Source organism: Amphiura filiformis, chromosome 6 (genome assembly GCF_039555335.1).
Source record: "Amphiura filiformis chromosome 6, Afil_fr2py, whole genome shotgun sequence".
In the NCBI taxonomy this organism is placed as follows: domain Eukaryota; kingdom Metazoa; phylum Echinodermata; class Ophiuroidea; order Amphilepidida; family Amphiuridae; genus Amphiura; species Amphiura filiformis.
In genome coordinates, this window is record NC_092633.1 from 63946386 (window position 1) to 63968468 (window position 22083).

At 35.0% G+C, this 22083-nt stretch overlaps 1 protein-coding gene across 3 annotated transcripts in view; it reads left to right on the plus strand.

Moving 5' to 3' along the window:
* LOC140155805 (low-density lipoprotein receptor-related protein 2-like) overlaps positions 1–22083 on the plus strand; it is a 98932-nt gene that overhangs the window by 36900 nt on the left and 39949 nt on the right. For all 3 annotated transcript variants that reach the window (XM_072178778.1, XM_072178779.1, XM_072178780.1), the window contains 7 exons: positions 9558–9698; positions 12501–12632; positions 13388–13507; positions 19061–19183; positions 19766–19891; positions 20507–20629; positions 21920–22048. In XM_072178778.1, the coding sequence (XP_072034879.1) occupies positions 9558–9698; positions 12501–12632; positions 13388–13507; positions 19061–19183; positions 19766–19891; positions 20507–20629; positions 21920–22048 (894 nt within the window). The remainder of the gene's footprint in view (positions 1–9557; positions 9699–12500; positions 12633–13387; positions 13508–19060; positions 19184–19765; positions 19892–20506; positions 20630–21919; positions 22049–22083) is intronic.

Here is a 22083-nt window from a genome sequence, read left to right on the forward strand (position 1 = left end):
TCTTGTATTATACATGTAAGGTCATTCAAAGCAATTACATGCAATAAATTTTCCCAGGGTGGCATTGACCAGTGAGTATCATCCATGAACAAAGATTCACATAAAAGAGTTATTTTCAAGATTAAGCATGTAAGGTGTTGTTTACATGGTTGCACGTCCGTGTAGTGTTTATACGTACATAGGCCTAAGTGATTTGATACTGCACCCAGTGAAAGACACACCTGCATGTGCATTAATTTACCAAAATGTGTGTTTCCACATGCATTTTGTCAGGTTTGAACAAGGTGACATCTTAAAAAAATGATGATCTATTATTTGTCGAAAATTATATAAATTAAAAAATTCATTTGAATGACATATTTTTCTTAGACACCCCATGTTTTCGTATGAATATTAATCTTAATACATATATGAAAAGCCTGGAAAACCCACCAAACATCTTAATTCAAAGATCACTGAATTCTGCCAGAAATAATTGTGTGTTACATGTATGTCCATTTCAAGATATAAAAAAATGTACATTTTTTTTAAAGCCAGCGTTGTTTCAATAGTAACACTCAGAACTGAGTCTATATTAATCACTATTTTATCAATTATGTGGTCGATGTGAGCTGAACATGCATTATGATCAGCAAGAAAGTGTCAAGTGATTTTTGCTAATGGAAATCATGATATTGATATTTTAGTGGGCAAATATCATGAACTTTAGTCTTTTCCCCAAACATTTAGTAATTTTTTCTGTTTTAAACTTCTGTCGTTTTTCTCAAACTTGCAGCAGATTTTGCTAAAAGCAATAATTTGATAGTCAAAATATGAAGATTAATCTGATATGAGACCATGTGTGATTTCAGAAAAATGTTTTGCAAAAGTAAAGGGACCGCGTCGACCGTTTCACTTCATATAGCCTACTAATAATAATTTTTATTCTGCATTTTAATTTTTCTCATGGAAATTAAGTAATTTAAACTCATTTACATCATAGGCCTACATGTACATGTATGTAGATTAATTACATTTTTGTACCAATCAAAATTCCAGACTGTCAAAATGACTGCAACAAAACTCATATTTAAATGATATTACCATTGTATGAATTGCTAGTATAGTGCATTACCATATTTTGTTGGAATTTGTACCACAGACGGTCTTTCATGGATCTATGTTTATACTTATCACCTAAATATCGATGTACTCATTAGCTTCCTTTGTGAGAAATTCAATTTCTATTCCTAGCACATTAGTTATTTTTTCCTTGTAAAATAAACACCCTGTTAAAAAATATTTGCATGAGCCAAATATATTTGGGCAATGTATATAGTTGGCTGGATCTTTTTTTGTTGATGGTGCATGAAAAAAAATAGCTGCACTAATGCAGGTGGCTTCTTCTTCATCACCAGGAAGCAGCATTGATTTGACCACACTCAATTATTAAAAAGAAAAAGAGTCTGGTCATGGGATATTATATCTATTGGCCTGTTGTACAAACAAATGTAAGTTAACAAAAAATAAACTTACATTTGTACATGTACATGTAAGCCTACACATACACATGTAATCAGAAAAATGTTTCATTGAATAATATACATGTACATCAGTGCATGTGTGCATCATATTTTCATGATGATGATGCTGAAATTAAGTAAATAATTCAGCTAACTGCAATTTTGAAAATGTATGCTACTGCAGTCCAAAGCAGGTTTTATTCTACAGTCTATGGTCATGGTGTACTGGAGTTGTGCTCACCCTTTTATCTTTCCAAGTTGAAGTTAAAAGTCACATCTATATTTATGGGCTTTTCTTACAATGGTAGTGCGGATTACCACAAAAATCAAGTAAACATGTACACAGTGAAACTATTCAGTAAACACGTATATATAACGGAACTATTCAATCATTTACACACAATCAAAACTAATATTTTCAATGGTGTATGGCAGCGAAAGGCATGTTTATATTTTTAGTACAGCGTACACCACAATTTTGTTAACTTGTTATTGATGAAAAAAGTAAAGGGATTTTCTGAAAATTAATATTTTGTAGATTTTGAATGTTACCGGAATAATGTTTTGACCTAAATAACACTTTTGACAATTGTACATTGCTATGAATGCAGGACTATTTTGTTAAAAATGACTCTCAGAAAAGAAAACTTTTCAAAAATAAATATGAAATATTAGTTTAAATAATACTGACTAAAGATTTTGTAGGATCCTTATTAAAGCACAATGCACGATTTATGAAATTGGTTAATGTCTTTCACACCTGATATTTGCAATGTTTACATGTGATTGTACAGAATTTTTCACAGCTAAAAGCTGAATAGAATCGACCATAAAGTCATATTCAGACATACACAGCCAAAGTACCCTTGTTATTTTAGCTTAAAAATTGGTTGGAAATCATACATTACATAAAACTTATTACTATTAGCAGCAAACGGGTAAAATAATGACAATGATTTATAGCTATCAAACAATTGATATAGTAATGCTTAAAACATTTAGTTTCACTACTAAAACATCAAATACCTAAGTGCACACATTACATTGAAGTGAGTTGAGCTATGAAATATTTGTTGCCCAATGCAATATATTTAGCATGGTTACTTCCCTCTGCATGAATAGTGTACATGTTGCTAGAGTCAATCTATAGCTCTGGGCTAGAGGAACATCCCTTTGCAAAGATTTATGAAGCAGACATCAGGGAGTGAAAGTAAATTTGCCTGCTGATTGAACACTTGAAAAGAGGGGCCTGAAGCTTTACTGCTAGTAGTATAGATTACCATTGTTACCATGGTAACAAGAGGAGAGGATGAGATTCTTGATATATGTGCATCTGGACACCTGATTGTGTTAGTCAATTTATAATAGACAATATGGGACAGTATAAGACAAGTTGTAGTACCTTTTGATAGCTGGACTGTTTGCAAGCCACACAAGGTTAAAGGATCCATTGTTTCAAATAATAGACCTAAACTTGACATACATGGATGTGTATTAATTAATATTCATATTTACATGTACGTAAGTATCTGAACTTTTCCAAACTACATGTATGATAAATTGAAATCAATAATATAATGCACACCTTTGATAGCAACATACCCATGTATGTTCTCTGCTTACATTATGTATTATTTTTATAAGCGAATGTGTTTAATAATTTGGTGTACGTTTATGGAAATAGCACTTTTGGGCTTTGTAAGAGAGGTTGCATAAGCTCCGATTTATTGGTGAGGACCAAATAATGTGGCTAGTGTAGGTGGATGCAAGAAAACAATAAATATATAGCGCATTTTCCCAAATGATTCAAAGTGCTGTGATTTCGCTGCCTCTGGTGAGTCATCACAATCGGACAGACCGGTTGCAGCCGAACCTGTCGCAAACCTATCCGCACTTAGATGTAACATCCATCATTTATCTGTGCAGCTCCCCAAATTCCTATGGGTGAAAAGTTTTAATAATCTAATAACTAATCACCGATTTTGAAAGTAGGAAGAAACCGGAGATCCAGGAAGAGTGAGTGTGGATCGGGATAAACCAAGAGCAAATAGCAGTTCTTTTGGGTGGGGATAAAACAAGATTTTATATATATTCTGTAGCTGCAAAGTTAATAATGAAAAACTACAGTTATATCGACTGGGGAATGGATTCTGTTTTATTACCTTTTTAATAATTCTTGGAAGCTTTCTAGAGACATTTAACATTTCTATAGAGAGGAGATATAGTGGTTATAGATAGGAGGATGTGTAAGCTTCTCTGGGGTTTCATATTCTGGGAATCAATGCATATTTGCTGTGTAGTGTGTGCTTCTCTCTTTATGTTAAAAGTAAATTATATATGTTCGACTTTTTCCTGTATTCTGTATGACATCATGTTTAGCCCTAAACTAAATATCATGAGCATGCAGTGTTTTTAATTCCCCACCCCCCTTTGAAAAGTCTTGAGGTCCCTCTGGAAAATCTTAGTTACATCAAAGATGAGTATCTTTGGTTACATGTATGCCACTGTGTGCAGGGGACGTTAACTACCGGTATTCTCAGGCCCATAGGCAAGAGGGTGCAGTAGGGACAATGTACCCCCACAAATCTGGAAAAGGTCTGCTTTATCTGTAAAAAAAAGAGCAAAATTGGACTTAAAATTTTGATAAATATACCCCAAATCATGAACTTCCTGCGAAATTTGTGAACAAATAGGATCCAAAAATCAATAGGGGATAAAGGTCTACTTTTGACCATAATGAAGATTTCTCTTGAAAAGGTCTGCATTTGGAAAATCCGTGCCCCAATAAATGTACTGGCTACAGCAGTACAGGCCTGTTCCATACATGTACATGAAATTGATGCTACAAATGTATAATTATTGCAACCAAAATAGTATAGCCGTAAAAGCCAAAATTAGATGAATGTTACAAAAGTTTGCATTAAAATTTATATGAAAAAAAAACATGGAAAAAAAACCAAATCAGGAAGTTGCTATTTCTCAACCATATATGGTGAATTTTTCTACAGAATAGTATATTTGTCATGGTTGGCTGGCATGATTGTATTGCTTTCATATCAAGAATTGTTCATTGAAAATCTAACTATTCAAATGTAACAAATGTAAAGTCAATAATATTGTGACTTCTATTCTCACCCATACACTCAGTCATGTTTTGCAAACATCATGAACTTGTATGTGGTAGCAATGTTTTGCTAACACAAATACAGAGAAAACCCCAATATTATTGAGTTCTATTCTCAAAGGTCATAAACCTACAGATATACAATGTACATGTAACTTCAGTTTGTGTTCCCCTTTATTACAGAATGTGAGTACATTTTGGTGAAGAATAAAATCGAATGTTTTTTTACCCAGAGTTACATGTACCTGTAAACTTGAGTAATTTGTATTGACAGCATTCCCACGCTTGTGTTCTCACAACCAGACTAAATATTCACAATTTCTGCACTGTACCATTAACTAAACAAGCATACATGTAATTCATTAATTTCATGCCTCTTTAAGTTCAAATGATCCTATTCTTGATTATGGGTATGTTCATTATGTCAATCAAATCATTTAAAATAGTATACTCCTGATCAACAATCCCGTCCACCTTAACAATTAGAAAATATAGGTTTTATGAAACTGTGGTTATTCATCTTGCAACTTGCATCAAAAGCTATCAAAGAAATAGGATATTCTTATATTTGCCTGTTAAGAATAGAAATTAGATTAGGCTTGCTAAGAATACGTGATTTTGGAGGCCAAAAAATGCACCCCGATTTTCCAAAAATCCGCGATTTCCCGCCAAAAACGCAAAATCTTTTGCGATTTTTTTTCCGCGGATTTGGAGAGTCCCTGGACCTAACATCAAGTGCTACCATCATTAAAAAAATTTGGGAAAAAAAATTAAGAAAATAAAAAATTAAAAAATTAAAAATTGCGTTTAAAAAATTTTGTTTGTGGATTTAGAGAGTCCCTTGACCTAGAGTGAAGTACTGCAATCATTTGTGGTTGATTTTAAAAAAATTGAAAAAAAGTTACCAAAAAATTACAAGTTTGTATCCAAATGGGACCGATTTGTAACTTGTGTTCACTGCATAGTCTATTTAAATCCATATCTTTAATATGAAAGGTCAACATTTTCACTTGATCGTCAGCTTTTCATCCCAGCTACGTACACTTTTAAGTATACATATCATTCTATTGATAAAGTTTACTTTGAGGACTGTTAAATATCAAAAATACCAATTTTTAATCATTTGTATTATATCAAGAATTTCAATAAAATTTAAATTATTTGATATCAGAAGAACATTCTTCGTATAATGCAATTCAATATTTCCAATGTGCTCTCATATTCCACAAAAAATACTGTCCAAATGCTCAAATCCCACCCCTTTGAAAGCATCTCAATGTAAGCTAAAAGAAGAAATCTGGCTGATGTTGGAGGGTTTTGGGTGAAACTAGAACTATCTCACACTTTCCTAGGACAAGCAGTGGAGCTGGAGTCTCATTATTGGTATCAGTACTGGGCCCAGTGCTAGGGTGAAACACATACTCTCCAATCTCCAATACTAGCTTAAAATCATGATCCAGTTCACTGATTAAACTCAGGGTTTTTTATCCCTCCCATCTGATTTTCCTCTTTTATCATAAACTTGTTTTCTCAAAAGCAAGGTCGGGATTGCGTATCGCATTCATTGTGTTTATTCTTGTCCATTATGTCACCTGGAATTGATTTTGGATCAAATTTTCTCTCTAAACTTGTGAATATAATGAGATTGATTTTGTATGCAATTACTATGCATGATTAAGTTTTCTTTTCCAAGGGTCTTTAGCATCAATAGAGAAAAGTGCTATTTGATTTCAGCATCACATTTGAATAACTATCAATAGCAGTATGTTCACTACAATATGCATGTAGTTAGCCTGTGTCAGATTTATTATTTATCATTTTGCATGATATAAGCTTATATGTGGGGGTCGATCTCCATGGTTGAAGGTATACGGGTATGTGCCACCGTTTGGGGGTACCTTTTCAGCGATTTGGTATATTGATAGTGGTGGAGGGTGGAGACCAATGTGCCCAATTGGGCAAAAGTGTCCTTAAAAGTGCCTAATTAGGGCAAATTTTGGTGCCTTTTGTGTGTTTTTTTGTGTGTGTGTGTGTGAAAAATGGGTACAGTGATGGTTAGCCAAAAAAACAGCAAAAAGTAGGTAGGCCTATAGAGAAAGCCAGCATCCGAAAGTCTATGTGATAAAATTGATAAGCAATTGAACAAAAATGTTTTGTAATTTCAACTGATAAAAATTGTGCAGTAGTAGGCCTATTTGATTATTTTGGGTGAAAGGGTGACTAGAAAACCTGTTGAAAAAACCTGTTGAAGGTTAATATTATGATAATCAGATGGCTACTGAATAAATTTGGTAAGGAGTCAAATGAAACGAGTGTCAAATGTCGCCTTGTAAGTAATGTAAGTTTTGTCATTGTATGTAAACATGCTAAAGCCTGATGGCTGGGAAAACTAAGTGCAAGATGTGACCTACATACCTATACCACTTTCTTTTCAGCACATTGCTCAAACATAAGCCCAATTTTGACTGTGACCCTAAATATGCTAATGAACATTGTGAAGTATACCAGATTTGCATATTTTCTGTATCTTTACATAACAGAGTGAAGAGCCATTCATTTTATTGTCATCAATCCTGTCAAGTTTGAAGAATCTATTTGGAAAATCATGATGGTCAATAGGTCTGCATTAAAAGAATACAACGTTAGGGCCTATATATATAATTCCCCATAATATAGTAATGAAAAATAACTTTTAACCAGATGTGACATGATAAAGAAAATGATTCATTTGTCATGCGCAGTTCATATGATTAATCTGGAAAACTATTTGTAGCAAGCTTAAAAATCAACATTAATTTCACTGAAACAGTGATATGTCAAATAAGAAATAAGAAATGTTTTGCTGGCTTGACCAATGACCATCCCATATTTTGCATTTTGGGGCTTTTTGTTTCTGAAGGCTTGTAAAATGGCAAAATTTGATTGATTTTGACTGCTAAAAATACAAGCAAAGTGAATGAAAAAATGTTGACAAAACATTGCCAGAAATCTGCTTTTTGCCTAAGTGGAAGGAAAGAAGGAAGAAAGAAGAAGAGATAAGTTGTTTTCCCCGCCTTAGATTTGACTGACCGACTTATAGTGTGCCAAGCAGCAGAACGGCTATAGCAAACCACACATGTGACTGTTGCACGGCCAAAAGATTGTGCTATATCAGATCACATCGGATGCATAGTCTTGCCATTGCTTTGTGCTGATATTGTTTTGTATGGTATGATAGCATTAGGGTTAATTGAGGCCTACACTGCAAATAATGTTGGTCAAAAAAATGACGAACAGTTTGGTCTATATACAACACATGAAACAGTTGGTCAAAATTTGACTAACAAGAGTTGTACAAAAATTATGACCAACAGTTGGTTTACAAAAACTTGCTCAAATATTGGGCAAAGTATTTACCCAACATAGTTGGGCAATTTTTTTTACCAATTATTGTTCAAAATTTGAACAAACTGTTGGGCATTTTTACACGGTATTGGTTCATATGTTGGTTTATTTTTGCATAACTGTTAAGCAAAATATTTGACCAACATAGTTGGGTAAATATTTTTCACTAATTGTTGGGCAATATATAATAAAACTGTTGGGCAAATTGTTGATTGTACCAATTGTTGGACAAAATTTGATTAAACTGTTGGGCATTTGACACATTATTGGTTCATATGTTGGTTTATTTTTTGCTTAATTATTAAGCAAAATATTTGCCAAATTAGTTGGGCAAATATTTTTCAATTCTGAGGTGAGTTTTTCTCTAAATTAATTATAAATACATACATTATTACACGGTGTTACTTGCCTCATTTCATTCTGACCACTGTGTATGTAAAAATACTGAGAAATTTAGTGAAGTTATTTTCAAATACTTGATTGATTAATAAAAAAACTGATACGTAAGCTTAACTGCTCAGTGCAGACTGTCATCATGCATGCATGGCTATGCGTGCATATCACGAGTGTCTGACTCGTACATGTCGTAAAACAACTTCACTAAATTTCTCAGTATTTTTTCATACACAGTGGTCAGAATGAAATGAGGCAAGTAACACCGTGTAATAATGTATGTATTTATAATTAATTTAGAGAAAACTCACCTTTAAAAGGTGTCAATTAGCTGTGCCAGCCCCCACTCTGCCAGCACCCATGTCATCCGCCATTTTACGATAAGATCGAAAATGTGCTTTCCAGAACCGAACATAGCTGAATGTTGACCAACTGTTGTTCAATGAAAAGACAACAGTGCGCATGATCGAAAACTTTGCTCAACATTTTACATCTTTTTGCCCAACAACTTGTAATTCACGCAATTTACTACAAAGTTGCCCAACTGATGTGATTTGTTTTGCACAACAGTCGTATATAAATTACGTGTCCAAAAACTTAACCAACTTTACTCCTCTCGTAGTAAAATAAAGATAAATAAATGGTCAAAATAAGAGGTTGCCCAATAAGAATTTAGATTTAACTATTATTGGGCAAGCCGTGACCAACAAATAAGTAAAAGAGTTTGCCCAACCAAATAGGTAGAAAGATTTGACCAACTTTTTTGCAGTGTACATGTACTTGTATTGTTTTGTAGTCTTAAAGTGTAAGGAAAGAATGATTGAAGGAAGGAAGAAAGAAGATAAGAGAAAAGTTGTTTTCCTTGCCCATGATTTGACCCACCGACCCCTCGGGTGCCAAGCAGCAGAACGGTTATAGCAAGCCATGTGTGTGACTGATGCCCGGCCAATGTATATGTTCTGTTATAAGAGAATATGAAATTACAACACAGTAATCTTGTGGATATCTTATGAAAATGTCATAAAAAGAGGATGCTAGAGGATGCTAAAATCTCAAAATACTAAATTTTACGACATATATGTACTGTAGATATATTAAATTAGGCATTCGCTGTTTTAAACAATTTGATTCAACCTTTTTTTTTCCATATACAGGTACTGAGAGTAAATGTAACAATGGATTTAATGGTGGGTGTAGTGAAGGTGATGTATGCACCCCACGTCCTGGAGGTAATAGAGAGTGTAGTTGTGCTAGAGAAGGAACAGTCCTAGCCAACGATGGCAGAGTTTGTGTTCGTAAGTATCTGCATCATGTTCCGGGGGGGCACTCAACAAAAATGTTGGTAGGGGTGTGCGGGGCGGAGCGCCGAACCTTGGGAACTAAGAACTAATTTTGGGTCAAAACAGGGGCTTGATGAACTGAAATTTCAACATATTTGTGGGGCTCTGTGAACTAAAATCGGTCAAATTATAGGCTTTGGAGCTAAAATTTTCCAAATTTTTCCAAATTTTAGCTAAAGAGCTACAATTGTCAGAGTTTGAGGCTCAATGAACTGGAGCATATTGCAAATGTGGGGCTTAAGGAACTGCCGGAGAGCCTGAAAAAGGGACCCTTGACCGCCGCACATACCCGTACCACCTTTACATGTGAGTGCCCCCCCGATCATGTTATTTGTCACCTGTTAACATCTTAGAATTAGGGGGTCATTAAGGGGTGGGGTATGAACGTTTGGACGGTATTTATTGTGGGACATAAGAGCACATATTCTTAAAGTGCATGTAGCTGGGATGAAAAGCCGACGATCAATTGAAAATTATGACCTTTCGTATTGAAGATATAGATTTTTTTCCCCAAAACACTAAAAAACACCAGGTCTTTTGGGGAAAAAATTCCATATCTTCAATATGAAAGGTCAAAATTTTCAATTGATCGTCGGCTTTTCCTCCCAGCTAAATACACTTTAAGAATATATCATTAGATTTATAAAATTTACTTCAAGGACTGTTATATTTCAAAAAATGTGAAAAATATCAAATTTTAATAATTTGTCATAAAATTTGTATTATATCGTGAATTTCAAAAATGAAAATTATTTGATATCAGAAAGACATTCTTCAGTATTCAGAATGCAATTCGATATGTCTGATGTGCTCTCATGTCCCACAAAAATACTGTCGAAGCGCTCAAAACGCTCATTCCAGATCCCTTAAAGGGTGGTAGCCATCTGGATTTTGTTCAAACTTATGTACAACATCAATTATCATCCCTTTTACACATCATTTTTTAAAAAGAAAACTTTCAAGCAGTCAAAGCTCATACCCAATGTACATAGTTTCACCTTGTTTAATAGTCACCCAAATTAAGTCTGACAGTGAGCACATGCATTACCAAGTGTGTTGACTATGCCCTAAAAGGAGTTTCACCTTGCCTGCAAAAATAACCCCTTAACATGCAAAATGTACACTAAATTTTGCCCATAAGCAATATTTTGGACTTTGTAAATAGTTTTAAAATACTACCTTTAAGTTGACCAAGTTCAGAAAAATTCTCTGTTCTCATGCAAATATTGGACCTGTCTGTCCTCTATGTAGTAGATACTAAAAGGTTCTAAAACAAAAAATCAATTCCATTCTCATTAAATTAATTTCTATCTTTAGGTGGCACTACTACACCCCTTGATAAATTTGTGACTATTTTTTCATTTTTCTCACAAAATAATAACACACTGGTAACAAAAGTTGTGTATATTATAGAGGCGAGGAATCCAGTTACTACACTGGAATTTCAGTGACTCAAGACAATCGGTACATTAGTTATGATAAGAAAAGAGGTACCGCTAGAATGTACCTTATTTCTTAACATATATAATGAACCACTTGTCTTGAATCACTGAAATTTCAGTGAAGTTATTGGATTCCTTACCCCTATAATATACATAACTGTTGTTACCAGTGTTTAGTTATTTTTGGAGAAAAATGCAAAATTAGTCACAAAATTGATCAGGGGGTGTAGTACCACCTTAATCAATATTATGTCTGCTAGGTTGCCATGATGATGAACAAATCCACATCTTGCTGACAACATGGCTTGTGCAGGCATATCACACTGCATTAACACAATGAGTACAACATGGCTTGTGCAGGCATATCACACTGCATTAACACAATGAGTACAACATGGCTTGTGCAGGCATATCACACTGCATTAACACAATGAGTACAACATGGCTTGTGCAGGCATATCACACTGCATTAACAAAATGAGTACAACATGGTTTGTGCAGGCATATCACACTGCATTAACACAATGAGTACAACATGCCTTGTGCAGGCATATCACACTGCATTAACACAATGAGTACAACATGGCTTGTGCAGGCATATCACACTGCATTAACACAATGAGTACAACATGGCTTGTGCAGGCATATCACACTGCATTAACACAATGAGTACAACATGCCTTGTGCAGGCATATCACACTGCATTAACACAATGAGTACAACATGGCTTGTGCAGGCATATCACACTGCATTAACACAATGAGTACAACATGGCTTGTGCAGGCATATCACACTGCATTAACACAATGAGTACAACATGGCTTGTGCAGGCATATCACACTGCATTAACACAATGAGTACAACATGGCTTGTGCAGGCATATCACACTGCATTAACACAATGAGTACAACATGGCTTGTGCAGGCATATCACACTGCATTAACACAATGAGTATAACATGATAATAACAAAAGTCTAGGTCTTGGGGGACAATTTACCAATTTGTTAGGAAACATGGATACTTACTAATGAGTCAATGTTCTTAATCATCCAGTGGTTGTAAACAGAACTTACTTTTTGCAACTTTGCATGTGTAGCGGGTCAGTTGCCTGACGAAGTCTGGTGCCAGACACAACGTTGTAAAATGTAAGTTCCAGTATTAGATTTTTTTCCAAACTCTATGGACAATTACTTCATGGCATAAACCATACATGTATAACCAAAATAATGACTTTAATGTAATCAAAGTATACATATGTCACTTAATACCTAACCTGAGCTAATCTTTTCATCTTTGTTGTTTTCCCTATATCAGCTGACGATCATCCTGTATGTGAGCAAACTGAATTTACCTGTGCAAATAGTGATCTTTGTATACCATTGGATTGGCGGTGTGATATGGACGATGACTGTGGTGATGGTAGTGATGAAGCACCAAACCTTTGTTGTAAGTCTTAGCACCATGTACATAAAGGGACATACAGGAATACAGGGGGTGAGAAAGGAAAAAAATATTTTTGTAACAAAATGCACACTTTGGAAAGACTGCGAACTTGTAACTTGTAATTATTTTACCTAATAATAGGTCTGTTCTTTGAATTTTTATGTATATATATTTAGTAGATCCATTAAATAAGAGTTTTGGAACAAACCATTTTAATTTTCTGGGAATTTATTCCACAGATTTATTCACAATATTTCGGCCCTAGGCCTTTATCAAGTGTGAGCTGCGATCAGCGTACCTGAAAACAAACAAAGCGTGTGCGTGTGAAAAGCGAACACGTGTTGTGTGTGCGCGTAAAGCGCACATACCATAAACACGCAGGAAATACGCAAAAACAAAAACAGGTACGCAGATCGCAACTCCTGGACTACTGAGCGGCATGATGGATGAAATTAAGAGTCACATTTATTTATATTGAATACATTAAATTGTAGACTTCCCCCTGCTTCAATCTAGGAAAATGCATGTTATCTAAGGTGTCAAGCAGGTTTTCCTATGAAGATCACACAGATAACACAGGTATTTTCCCCCTCCCCTGCTCTGAAAAACATGGCTATTGAATGGCCGGATATGAGGTTTTTAAGGCACTAGAATAAGACATGCCTTTTGTAATCTAGTTTTTATCTTAGATGGATATGTCCCATATATTCAGTAATTCTTTAGACCAAAAATGTAATGTGGTGTTACTTCTTTTTCAGATGATCATACTTGTAGCTCTACCCAGTGGCCCTGTGACAATGGCCGTTGCATACCTGCTACCTATGTCTGCGACTATGAGGATGATTGCAGGGACAATTCGGATGAACAACAAGACTGTGGTAAGTTTGTACCATGAGGAAGATTCCGAACTCAGTAGATGGCATGCTACAATTAAGTTATGTTGCATTTATACCCCTAGTAACAACCTGTATATACATGTATAGAGTTTGGTAATGACATCAATGCTTTTTTATTGGTTGTGCTGCAAAGGTGCCAACCAACTGCCCTTATATGTATTTACACTCTGTGAGGTTAGTTAAGCGCACAACCGCACATGATTCGACAATATGCCCAACTAAACAGGCACCTATCACTACCAAACTTAAAGCAATACTGTGTGATTTGGGTAAAAGAATAGATTCCTATTTAAATGTTTGTTTTCACTGATCACATTATCCCATTTTAATTTCGAGCCAAACAAATGAGGTATAACGAAGAAAATTGTAATTTCATTACAGCGCCTACAATGCATGTACTACGCTCGCCGATCGTATTACATGCATGTAATACTGTACGGAGCACCGCGCTCGAGGTGTGTACACATAAGCTGACATCCACGGGACATGTTAGCAAGCAATCGATCGTTGAACTCTGAATAAAACCAGGTCTCCCCGGTTTTAATATAAAAAGTTAAATTTTACTGTTATTAATGCACTTCAGGCTTAGTCTTTTACGTGGTATTTTAGTACACCACTGGGAATTATAATTACATGTATGCAAGAAATAGAAATTCGAGTAAAATTGAGGTGAAACTTTAAGGTGAAACAAACAATTTATATTGTGTTTTTCTTGCCTTAGTGAATTTGTACCTAACTAAGTCGTAATCAATGCGCACATGGCTAATACAAAATACAAGGTGTTGTCTTGATGCAGTAACAATCATCAACTTGCAAAAGATTCTGGGAAACAAAAGGCATTCAACAATTTGTTAGTCTGTAAAGCTGAAATAATACTCGATCGCTGAGCAATTTGTGATGCACCACTGTTGGAAAGCTATGGGAAATCGCCGACTTTTGTGATGCATCGCTTGTCGCTTTTGCATTTATACTTATCACAGCGATATCAATTGCAGACGACAATTAAAATTTTCTAAATGCCACAAAATACATTTTTAGATCATCCATTACTATAATCAGTAAATATTGCTTTGAATTAATTCATCACTGAAAGTTTATAATCGAGAAAGGTAAATGATTTAGCAAAATAAATGATCCAGTTGGTTGGAAATGAATGGTTAATGCATTCATGTCAGTGTCACATGTCAAGCGCTATCGCGTGGAAGTTGAGATTTCTTCAACTTGTATAAGCGAAGTCATTTTTATCTCATCGATTTGTATAGATTGATCAGCTTGATGCTCTGAAAACGGAAGTAAACATTGAGCATGCATGAGAATAGATTTTCTGCAAAAAGTGATTGAGTATAAATTCAGCTTAATGTATCAAAAACAAAACAAAACAAAAAAAATCCAATGTATCCAAAGAGATAAGACTTAAAAGTTACATAATTTTACCACATTAGCCAAGACCCTCTAGAGAGCGTCAGATAAACCCTAACGCATTGATGATAACACGGTAGAACTACCTATCAAGATAGATTATTTTACCAAATTAATGAGTCTCGCTATGCTTATTTTTGTTACGAAGTAAAACAATGTAAAACAATATAACTTCCTAAAAATTGTTGGCATTTCAAATTCAACAACTCTTCCTATATACCTTTGTACAGGAGCCAACCGTTGTTAATCTGTGATGAATCCACAGTCCAGTAGCGTATACTGTGAACGCAAGGTTACTGGCGTTACGCATGAGCGAAAAAATTTGTCATGTCTGGAGCGTATGCGTAAACATGAACTCTCTTATGTTGGCGGTAGCAGCTAAATATTACCGCTTTATTCTTTAGCTTTATTGCCGATATCAACAGAGAAATACCGCAATCTTCTTGTAAGGTTGAGTGGCAAATGGACATTCCGAATGAAATAATAATAGACATCTTTAGCTTGTTTCGTCTGCGTGGTTTACTTCGCTCTCTCGCGAAGTAAACCACTCAGACGACGCGACGCATTGTTGTTAATCGGTGATGAACAACGGTGAAACATGATTGAATCCCTAAATTACTCAACAAAATTAGCAAAATTTTTGCAAATAAAAAGATTTGTATATTTTCTAAGATGTTAGATGTGTTTAATAATTTATTTTATTCAAAAAGAAGAACGCCAAGTGTTCAAACTTAAAGCTCTTTTTCTCGAAATAGCGATTTTCAAGTTAGATCATTTTACCAAATCAGGGTCGGACTTACAATCCAATATGGTAGATTCCTCAAATCAGGTTGTGGGTTGTATCTCAGAATTAATAGTAACAACACACAACTCATTTTACATTTTACATGAATGTCACTTTTTGAAAGTTAAAATTTAAAAAAACACTTTCCCCATTTTAACGAACTTTGAATTTTAAGGGAAATATTTTTTTTTATTGGTAAGTATTTAACAGGTACTCAGGTATGTAATACAAAATGTTTATTAATCCAGGTACAGTATACCAACATATTGCACTAATGGTTTCTCTAATGGGCAAGTTTACATCATTAGTGCTCTCCCATCTGTGATTTGAAATCAGTTGGGAATAAATGCATCTGTTTATCCAAATTGACAATCATATTTTGGTACATGCTGTCACCCATTTTCTGACATTTCTCTTGTCTCAAGTGAATCTCATATTGCTTTCAGCTGACTTGCTTACAACAGAAGAAAGTCTATGACATCATGGTACTGAGATCTATTATTAACACCTCATTTAGTTACAAGAATGACTGACCTTTCCTTTGTATTCTAATCCGGGAAGTGTTTAAAATAAATGGGATAAATGGGGTTTCAATCCTTTGATAGTGAAAAATAATAGACCACATTGTGGAAGCCAATAATGCTTGTTTGTTTGTTTGTTTTCAATTTGATTTTTATTGATTTTAAAAAAAAATATGAGTGCAAAGTGCAGGAAATACTGTAACCATTCATTTTGAAAAACAGCAGTTGTAGGCAACCCACTTTTCAAAGATAATGAAAACTGAGAAAACCTAGAAATTTTCCACATAGTGTGTCACATTAAAATCATAAAGGTATAATTTTAAAACCTAAATCATATACATGGCGTAATAGGCCCTCCTCTCTATGTAGGGTTTTGGTCTTTCTCCTCCAGGAGACTAAGACCCTAAACGTAGAGGAGGTTACTTACCTACAATGTATTAAAGCCACATGATCCACTTTGGAAGACTGAAAGCAAGTCTAACAGCAAGAAGCCAGTCTCCTGGGAAAGTGAATCAGCTGAGCAGGTCTAACGAAGACCTTAGTGTTATGAACAAAATATCACATTGTGAGTGAAATTAGTTTTGGGTTTGTCAAGCAAATTAAATTCTATTTTAATAAAACATTTGTATGCTTTTTTGAATTTTGAAATATTATTCAGGAAACGCAGATGTCAGTAGTTGCAGTACATGTACTTGCACTTGCACATAGATTGTGTCCTCTTTTGCTGGTGTATACGAAAGCAACCCTACATAGCCACCCCCCCCCCACTCACCCACACTCAAAGATTGATTTAAATATTTAGTGTGACACTGAATTAATAAACATTTTCCTTACTAAAATAGTTATGTAGTAATGTTTCCATTGTATTGTATTGTGAGGCTTAAATGAACATCAGATTAAGTTATTTCTTGATATTTTAATAGATTTTGTTTTTGTCACATCACCAAACCGGTTTTGGTTGACTGCTTGACTTACCCTATTTAGTTTCAGCAAATGATATGATAGCTGCCTTACTGTTTAATACTCTCATATCATATAAGTGATCACCAAAAGAGGCACAGGTACAGAGAGACCCCTTTGAAGGGAAAAGGGAAAGGACTCAAAGAAGAGGAAAAGAGAGGAGGAAAGGGGAAATTAGGGAAAAGAGAAGGAAAAGGACAACCTTTTGTTTAAAGGATATTAACAATAGTGTAAAAGTGGTGCACCAAATGGCTTCAATTGGGCCTTCATTTTGAAACAATTGTCAAACTTGTGGGGAAACACCTACCTACCTGTACTGTTGGTGTATTGAAAACATAATATAGGGCAGCCTTGACATGTTGTGTGCTGTTATGCATGACTTTGTGTTTGTATCATACCATAAAGTTATGGTGTAAATACAGGTCATTACAATCAGATGTTCCAGTTGAAATCCATACACCCTCTATGGAAGACATGACCTCTATCTTCCACATAGGGAGTGTGAATTTCAAATGAAGTTACCAGAATGAGTGACTGCATTTGAAATCTGTGTGGGATACTTAAAAGGTTATGTCATCTATATGGGTGTATGGATTTAGACTGGAATAGCTTATTTTTATCCAAGGACTGTGAAAAGCAAATAATGCACATAATACCCATATCTGCGCTGATTATACTGTGTGGGAACACATTGATTTAATAGTTGAATCGCTTTCAATATTATCGTATATGGCACAGAGTCAAAATTTGGTAAATTTTTTTATTTAGATTTTTTTTTTAAATTTTTATTTAACCATTTTAAGCCAAGGATTGTGAAAAGCAAATAATGCATATAATACCCTCTGTATAATACCCATATCTGCGCTAATTATACTGTGTGGGAACATATTGATTTAATTGTTGAATCTCTTTCAATATTATCGTATTTGGCACCGAGTCAAAATTGGTGAATTTTTTATTTAAACTTGCATAATTACAATCAGAAATAACAAAAGACCCATATAATGAGAACCACAAGGCCTGTACTCATCATTCAATTCAAAGTAGTTTATTCACATATGCATTTCAATCTTACATAGCAAGCACATAGTAACAAGGCACATGATAACAATATATTAGTATATATGTAGTGCGATCAAGCAAAATAAGTCGGAACTCAGAAATATTGATTTTGAGATATAGCCAAACAAAGGTAATATATTTGTATTTCTATTGTTTTGGAAACTCTTTAATTGCTCATATCTTTGGAACTGGTTGTTCAATTTCATTGGGGTTTTCTGCAAAATGCAGCTATGTAAATGTTTGGTATTATCCTACATGTATAAGAAACTGAAAATTTAATATTTCCGAGTTCGGACTGATTTTGCTTGATCGCATCACATATATCAATAATAAATAAGATAGTTTAATATATGACAACACAATATACTTTGTAAGATTATATTTTAAACCGGTACACTCAATATGAGTTGGATATTAAATAAACTACATGATTATAATACAAAATGTATTTTTTGTCAACTTTTTTATGAAATAAACTACATGATTATGATACAAAATGTGTTTTATCAATATATGTAAATGAAAAATAAATACAAAGGATACAAATTATAAGGAGGATGTAATATGCATTTGTAGAAAATATAATTTTAAATAGCTTTATTCACTCAGATACTGCTTTTATTGATTAATTCCGCTAGCATTCATGATTACTGGTGATATATATATAGCCTTGTTGTCATGCAATAAATTTACTCGTATAATTTTTAGTGGATGAAATAAAACTGGAGGAAATAAAAAAATTCAAAGAGTTTAAAATAATGGATCTTATTTCTGTTGTGATTTTTGCAGGTTTCCCTACTTGTGCATCCGAGGATTTTACATGTCCCAACAGTCGCTGTATTCCTCAGGACTATGTGTGTGATGGGGAGGATGATTGTCGTGATGGCAACATGACAGATGAGCAAAACTGCCGTAAGTTGACTCTATTTAGCAGCTATAATCAGAGACAGAATTAAAAGGACTACACTGGGTTTCAGATTTGACCCGAGCGCCCTGTTAATGAGCGACATACTCGGAGCTTTGCGTGTCCTTCAAGGGTGCCGATCAGCGCCGACCAAAATGTTTTGACGCATAATCGCCCTATCAGATTATCTGTCTGTTGCTATGATTGTCAGATGATTGATTCAGCCAATCAGAATCCCACTTCTGTGTTTACGCTCTGCACGCTCTCAAAATGTAAACAAGTGCCGTTCTTATTTGGCAGAAACTGTAGTTTGTGTTACTGTCAATCAAACAAACTGTTTTTGTGGACATCTATTTAACCATACCCTAGAAGAGGATACTAAAACCACAAAATATCTCTTTTATGATCATTTATGTTTCATGCGAGATATTACATCAAATTTACAACTGGACACTCAGGCAAGCTGTATGACAACTCACCTGGTGCATACACAACAATTACCAGGTGACTACTACAAGTCTTGCTGCTGCTCAAGTTAAGTTGGTTTTCATTTACCCAAATTAATGTCACCATTTCTTTGTCTTTTGTAGCTGAAACAACATGTCCACCAGGCTATGTGTCATGCCCAAACAACCACTTCTGTATATTCTACACATGGGCATGTGATGGAGATAACGACTGTGGGGATAATAGTGATGAAGAACCCTTATTTTGTCGTAAGTTGCCCCTATTTTGTAGGTTTGTGTGTGGGGTTGGGGTGTGTGTGGGAGGGGTGGGATGTACATCTATTTGTACACCTGCAAGAGGGAGTCCACATTTTATGAGCTTAAATTAACACTTTTAAGATCATCTACATCCACAGTTACATGACCTATTCCAAAGAGTGCTACACACTTTCAGAAAGACTGTAGGTCTCCTTTTATTAATGCGAGGTCCACAGTGCGGCACTTAATTGTGTCCATAGTTTTGTTACTGATATGTTAGAATCTCACAGTTGCCTGTGCTAAGGGTCCATGGTGGGTGGATATGTATGGATTTGTATACGAGTATACAAGATCCACCCTGTTATGTATGTGTGTGTCTATTTGTAAGCATGTGGGGGTGAGTTAGTAGGTTTCTAAAATTACCCACATGAGGGTGTGTGTTATTTCTTGGTTAACATGTATGTTCAGGAAAAAAAATGATTCAAATATCAAGTTTAAAATTGGGATTAATTTCAACCACTTACATGTTTTTTCATAATAATAAGCACTTATGTATATGTGATTTTCTTTTATCTTAACAAATATTGTTACTCATAAATAATACTCTGCAATGACTTTTCAACGTAGATGGCCAGGAGTGTCCTGATTCGTCCATCCGATGCAATAGTGGTTCATGTATTCCAGGCATCTGGCAGTGTGATGGTGAAGCAGATTGTGATGATGGTGAGGATGAAGACCCGAATGTCTGCAGTAAGTATTTAACATGCACGGATATATTATTGGCATATTCATACAATTACAAATGGGCATAATGCATGGAGTCGATGGTCAAAATGTATGAGTCAAAGTAAAAAATTAACTAAGAAAAAGGAAACAAATATGCTGTTGTCTTACATTGAGACTTTCCAATTGGCTGAATATTGATAAGCTATTCTCTTCCAATGCAAATGAATGTCAAAAGGTCCCAAATAATACTAAGCTTTAGTATGACTTCAATTTTATACCTATCTGTGTGTAAGTCAATCAATCATCACTCTTAATCTTTTCCTCACCAATAGAGTTATTATATATCCCAGCATGCAATATTCCAGGTGTCCACTGGTATTATTTTCATTTTCCAAGCATGATTCACAGGGCTATGTTAAAACATATGCATGGAGATGTGAGGATGCAGTGGCTTACTCTGGAACCATTTATTTGATTAGTATTATTTTAGTGACCTGAGAGAAAAGATCAATGATCTCAACCAGAGAAGCAATCAAGTGGGTCTAAAGATAAACATGAAAAAGACAAAAGTCATGTTCAACCAGTTCGCCACAGAACAGCTGGTCATGGTAGGGAACACAGAAATAGAAAAGATGGACCAATATGTGTACTTAGGACAACCAATCAACATGACTCACAATCACATGGATGAAGTAAAGAGGAGGACTAGGGCTGGTTGGTGTGCATTTGGCAAGCTCAATGACATCATGAGAAGTAAGATGCCAACTTGTCTGAAACGAAAGGTTTTCACCCAATGTGTACTACCAGCCATGACATATGGAGCTGAAACATGGTCACTTACTAAGAGGATGGAGCAAAAACTGAAAACTGCACAGCATAGCATGGAATGATGTATGCTGGGCTACACCAAAAGGGACAGGAAAACAGTGGCATGGATCAGGAGCCAAACAGAAGTTACAGACATAATCCACACAATAAAGATGAAGAAGTGGCATTGGGCTGGCCATCTTGCAAGATCAACAGATAATAGATGGACAAAGAATGTCACAGAATGGAGGCCTTGGCTGGGCTCAAGACACCAAGGCAGACAGAAAGTCAGATGGATCAGGTGGATGGCTAAAGCAAATGACAGGAAACTTTGGTGCCAACTTGGGGAGGCTTTCGCCCTGCAGTGGGCTGAATACGGCTGATGATGATGATGATTTTAGTGAACATGGAAAGGTGCTTTCTGAAAGCTCTCAAGATAAACAAATTTCCAAATTTAAGAAAAGTGTTTACAACTTATCAATATTGCAATGTATTGATTGTTTACAGCTGAAGATCGTACATGTCCTTCTGGTTACTTCACGTGTGACAATGGCAATTGTATCCCACTGACCTGGAAATGTGACACAGACAATGATTGTGGAGATAACTCTGATGAGGCTGATGATATAGGATGTGGTAAGCTTTCCTCTATTTACATTGTATACATCGTA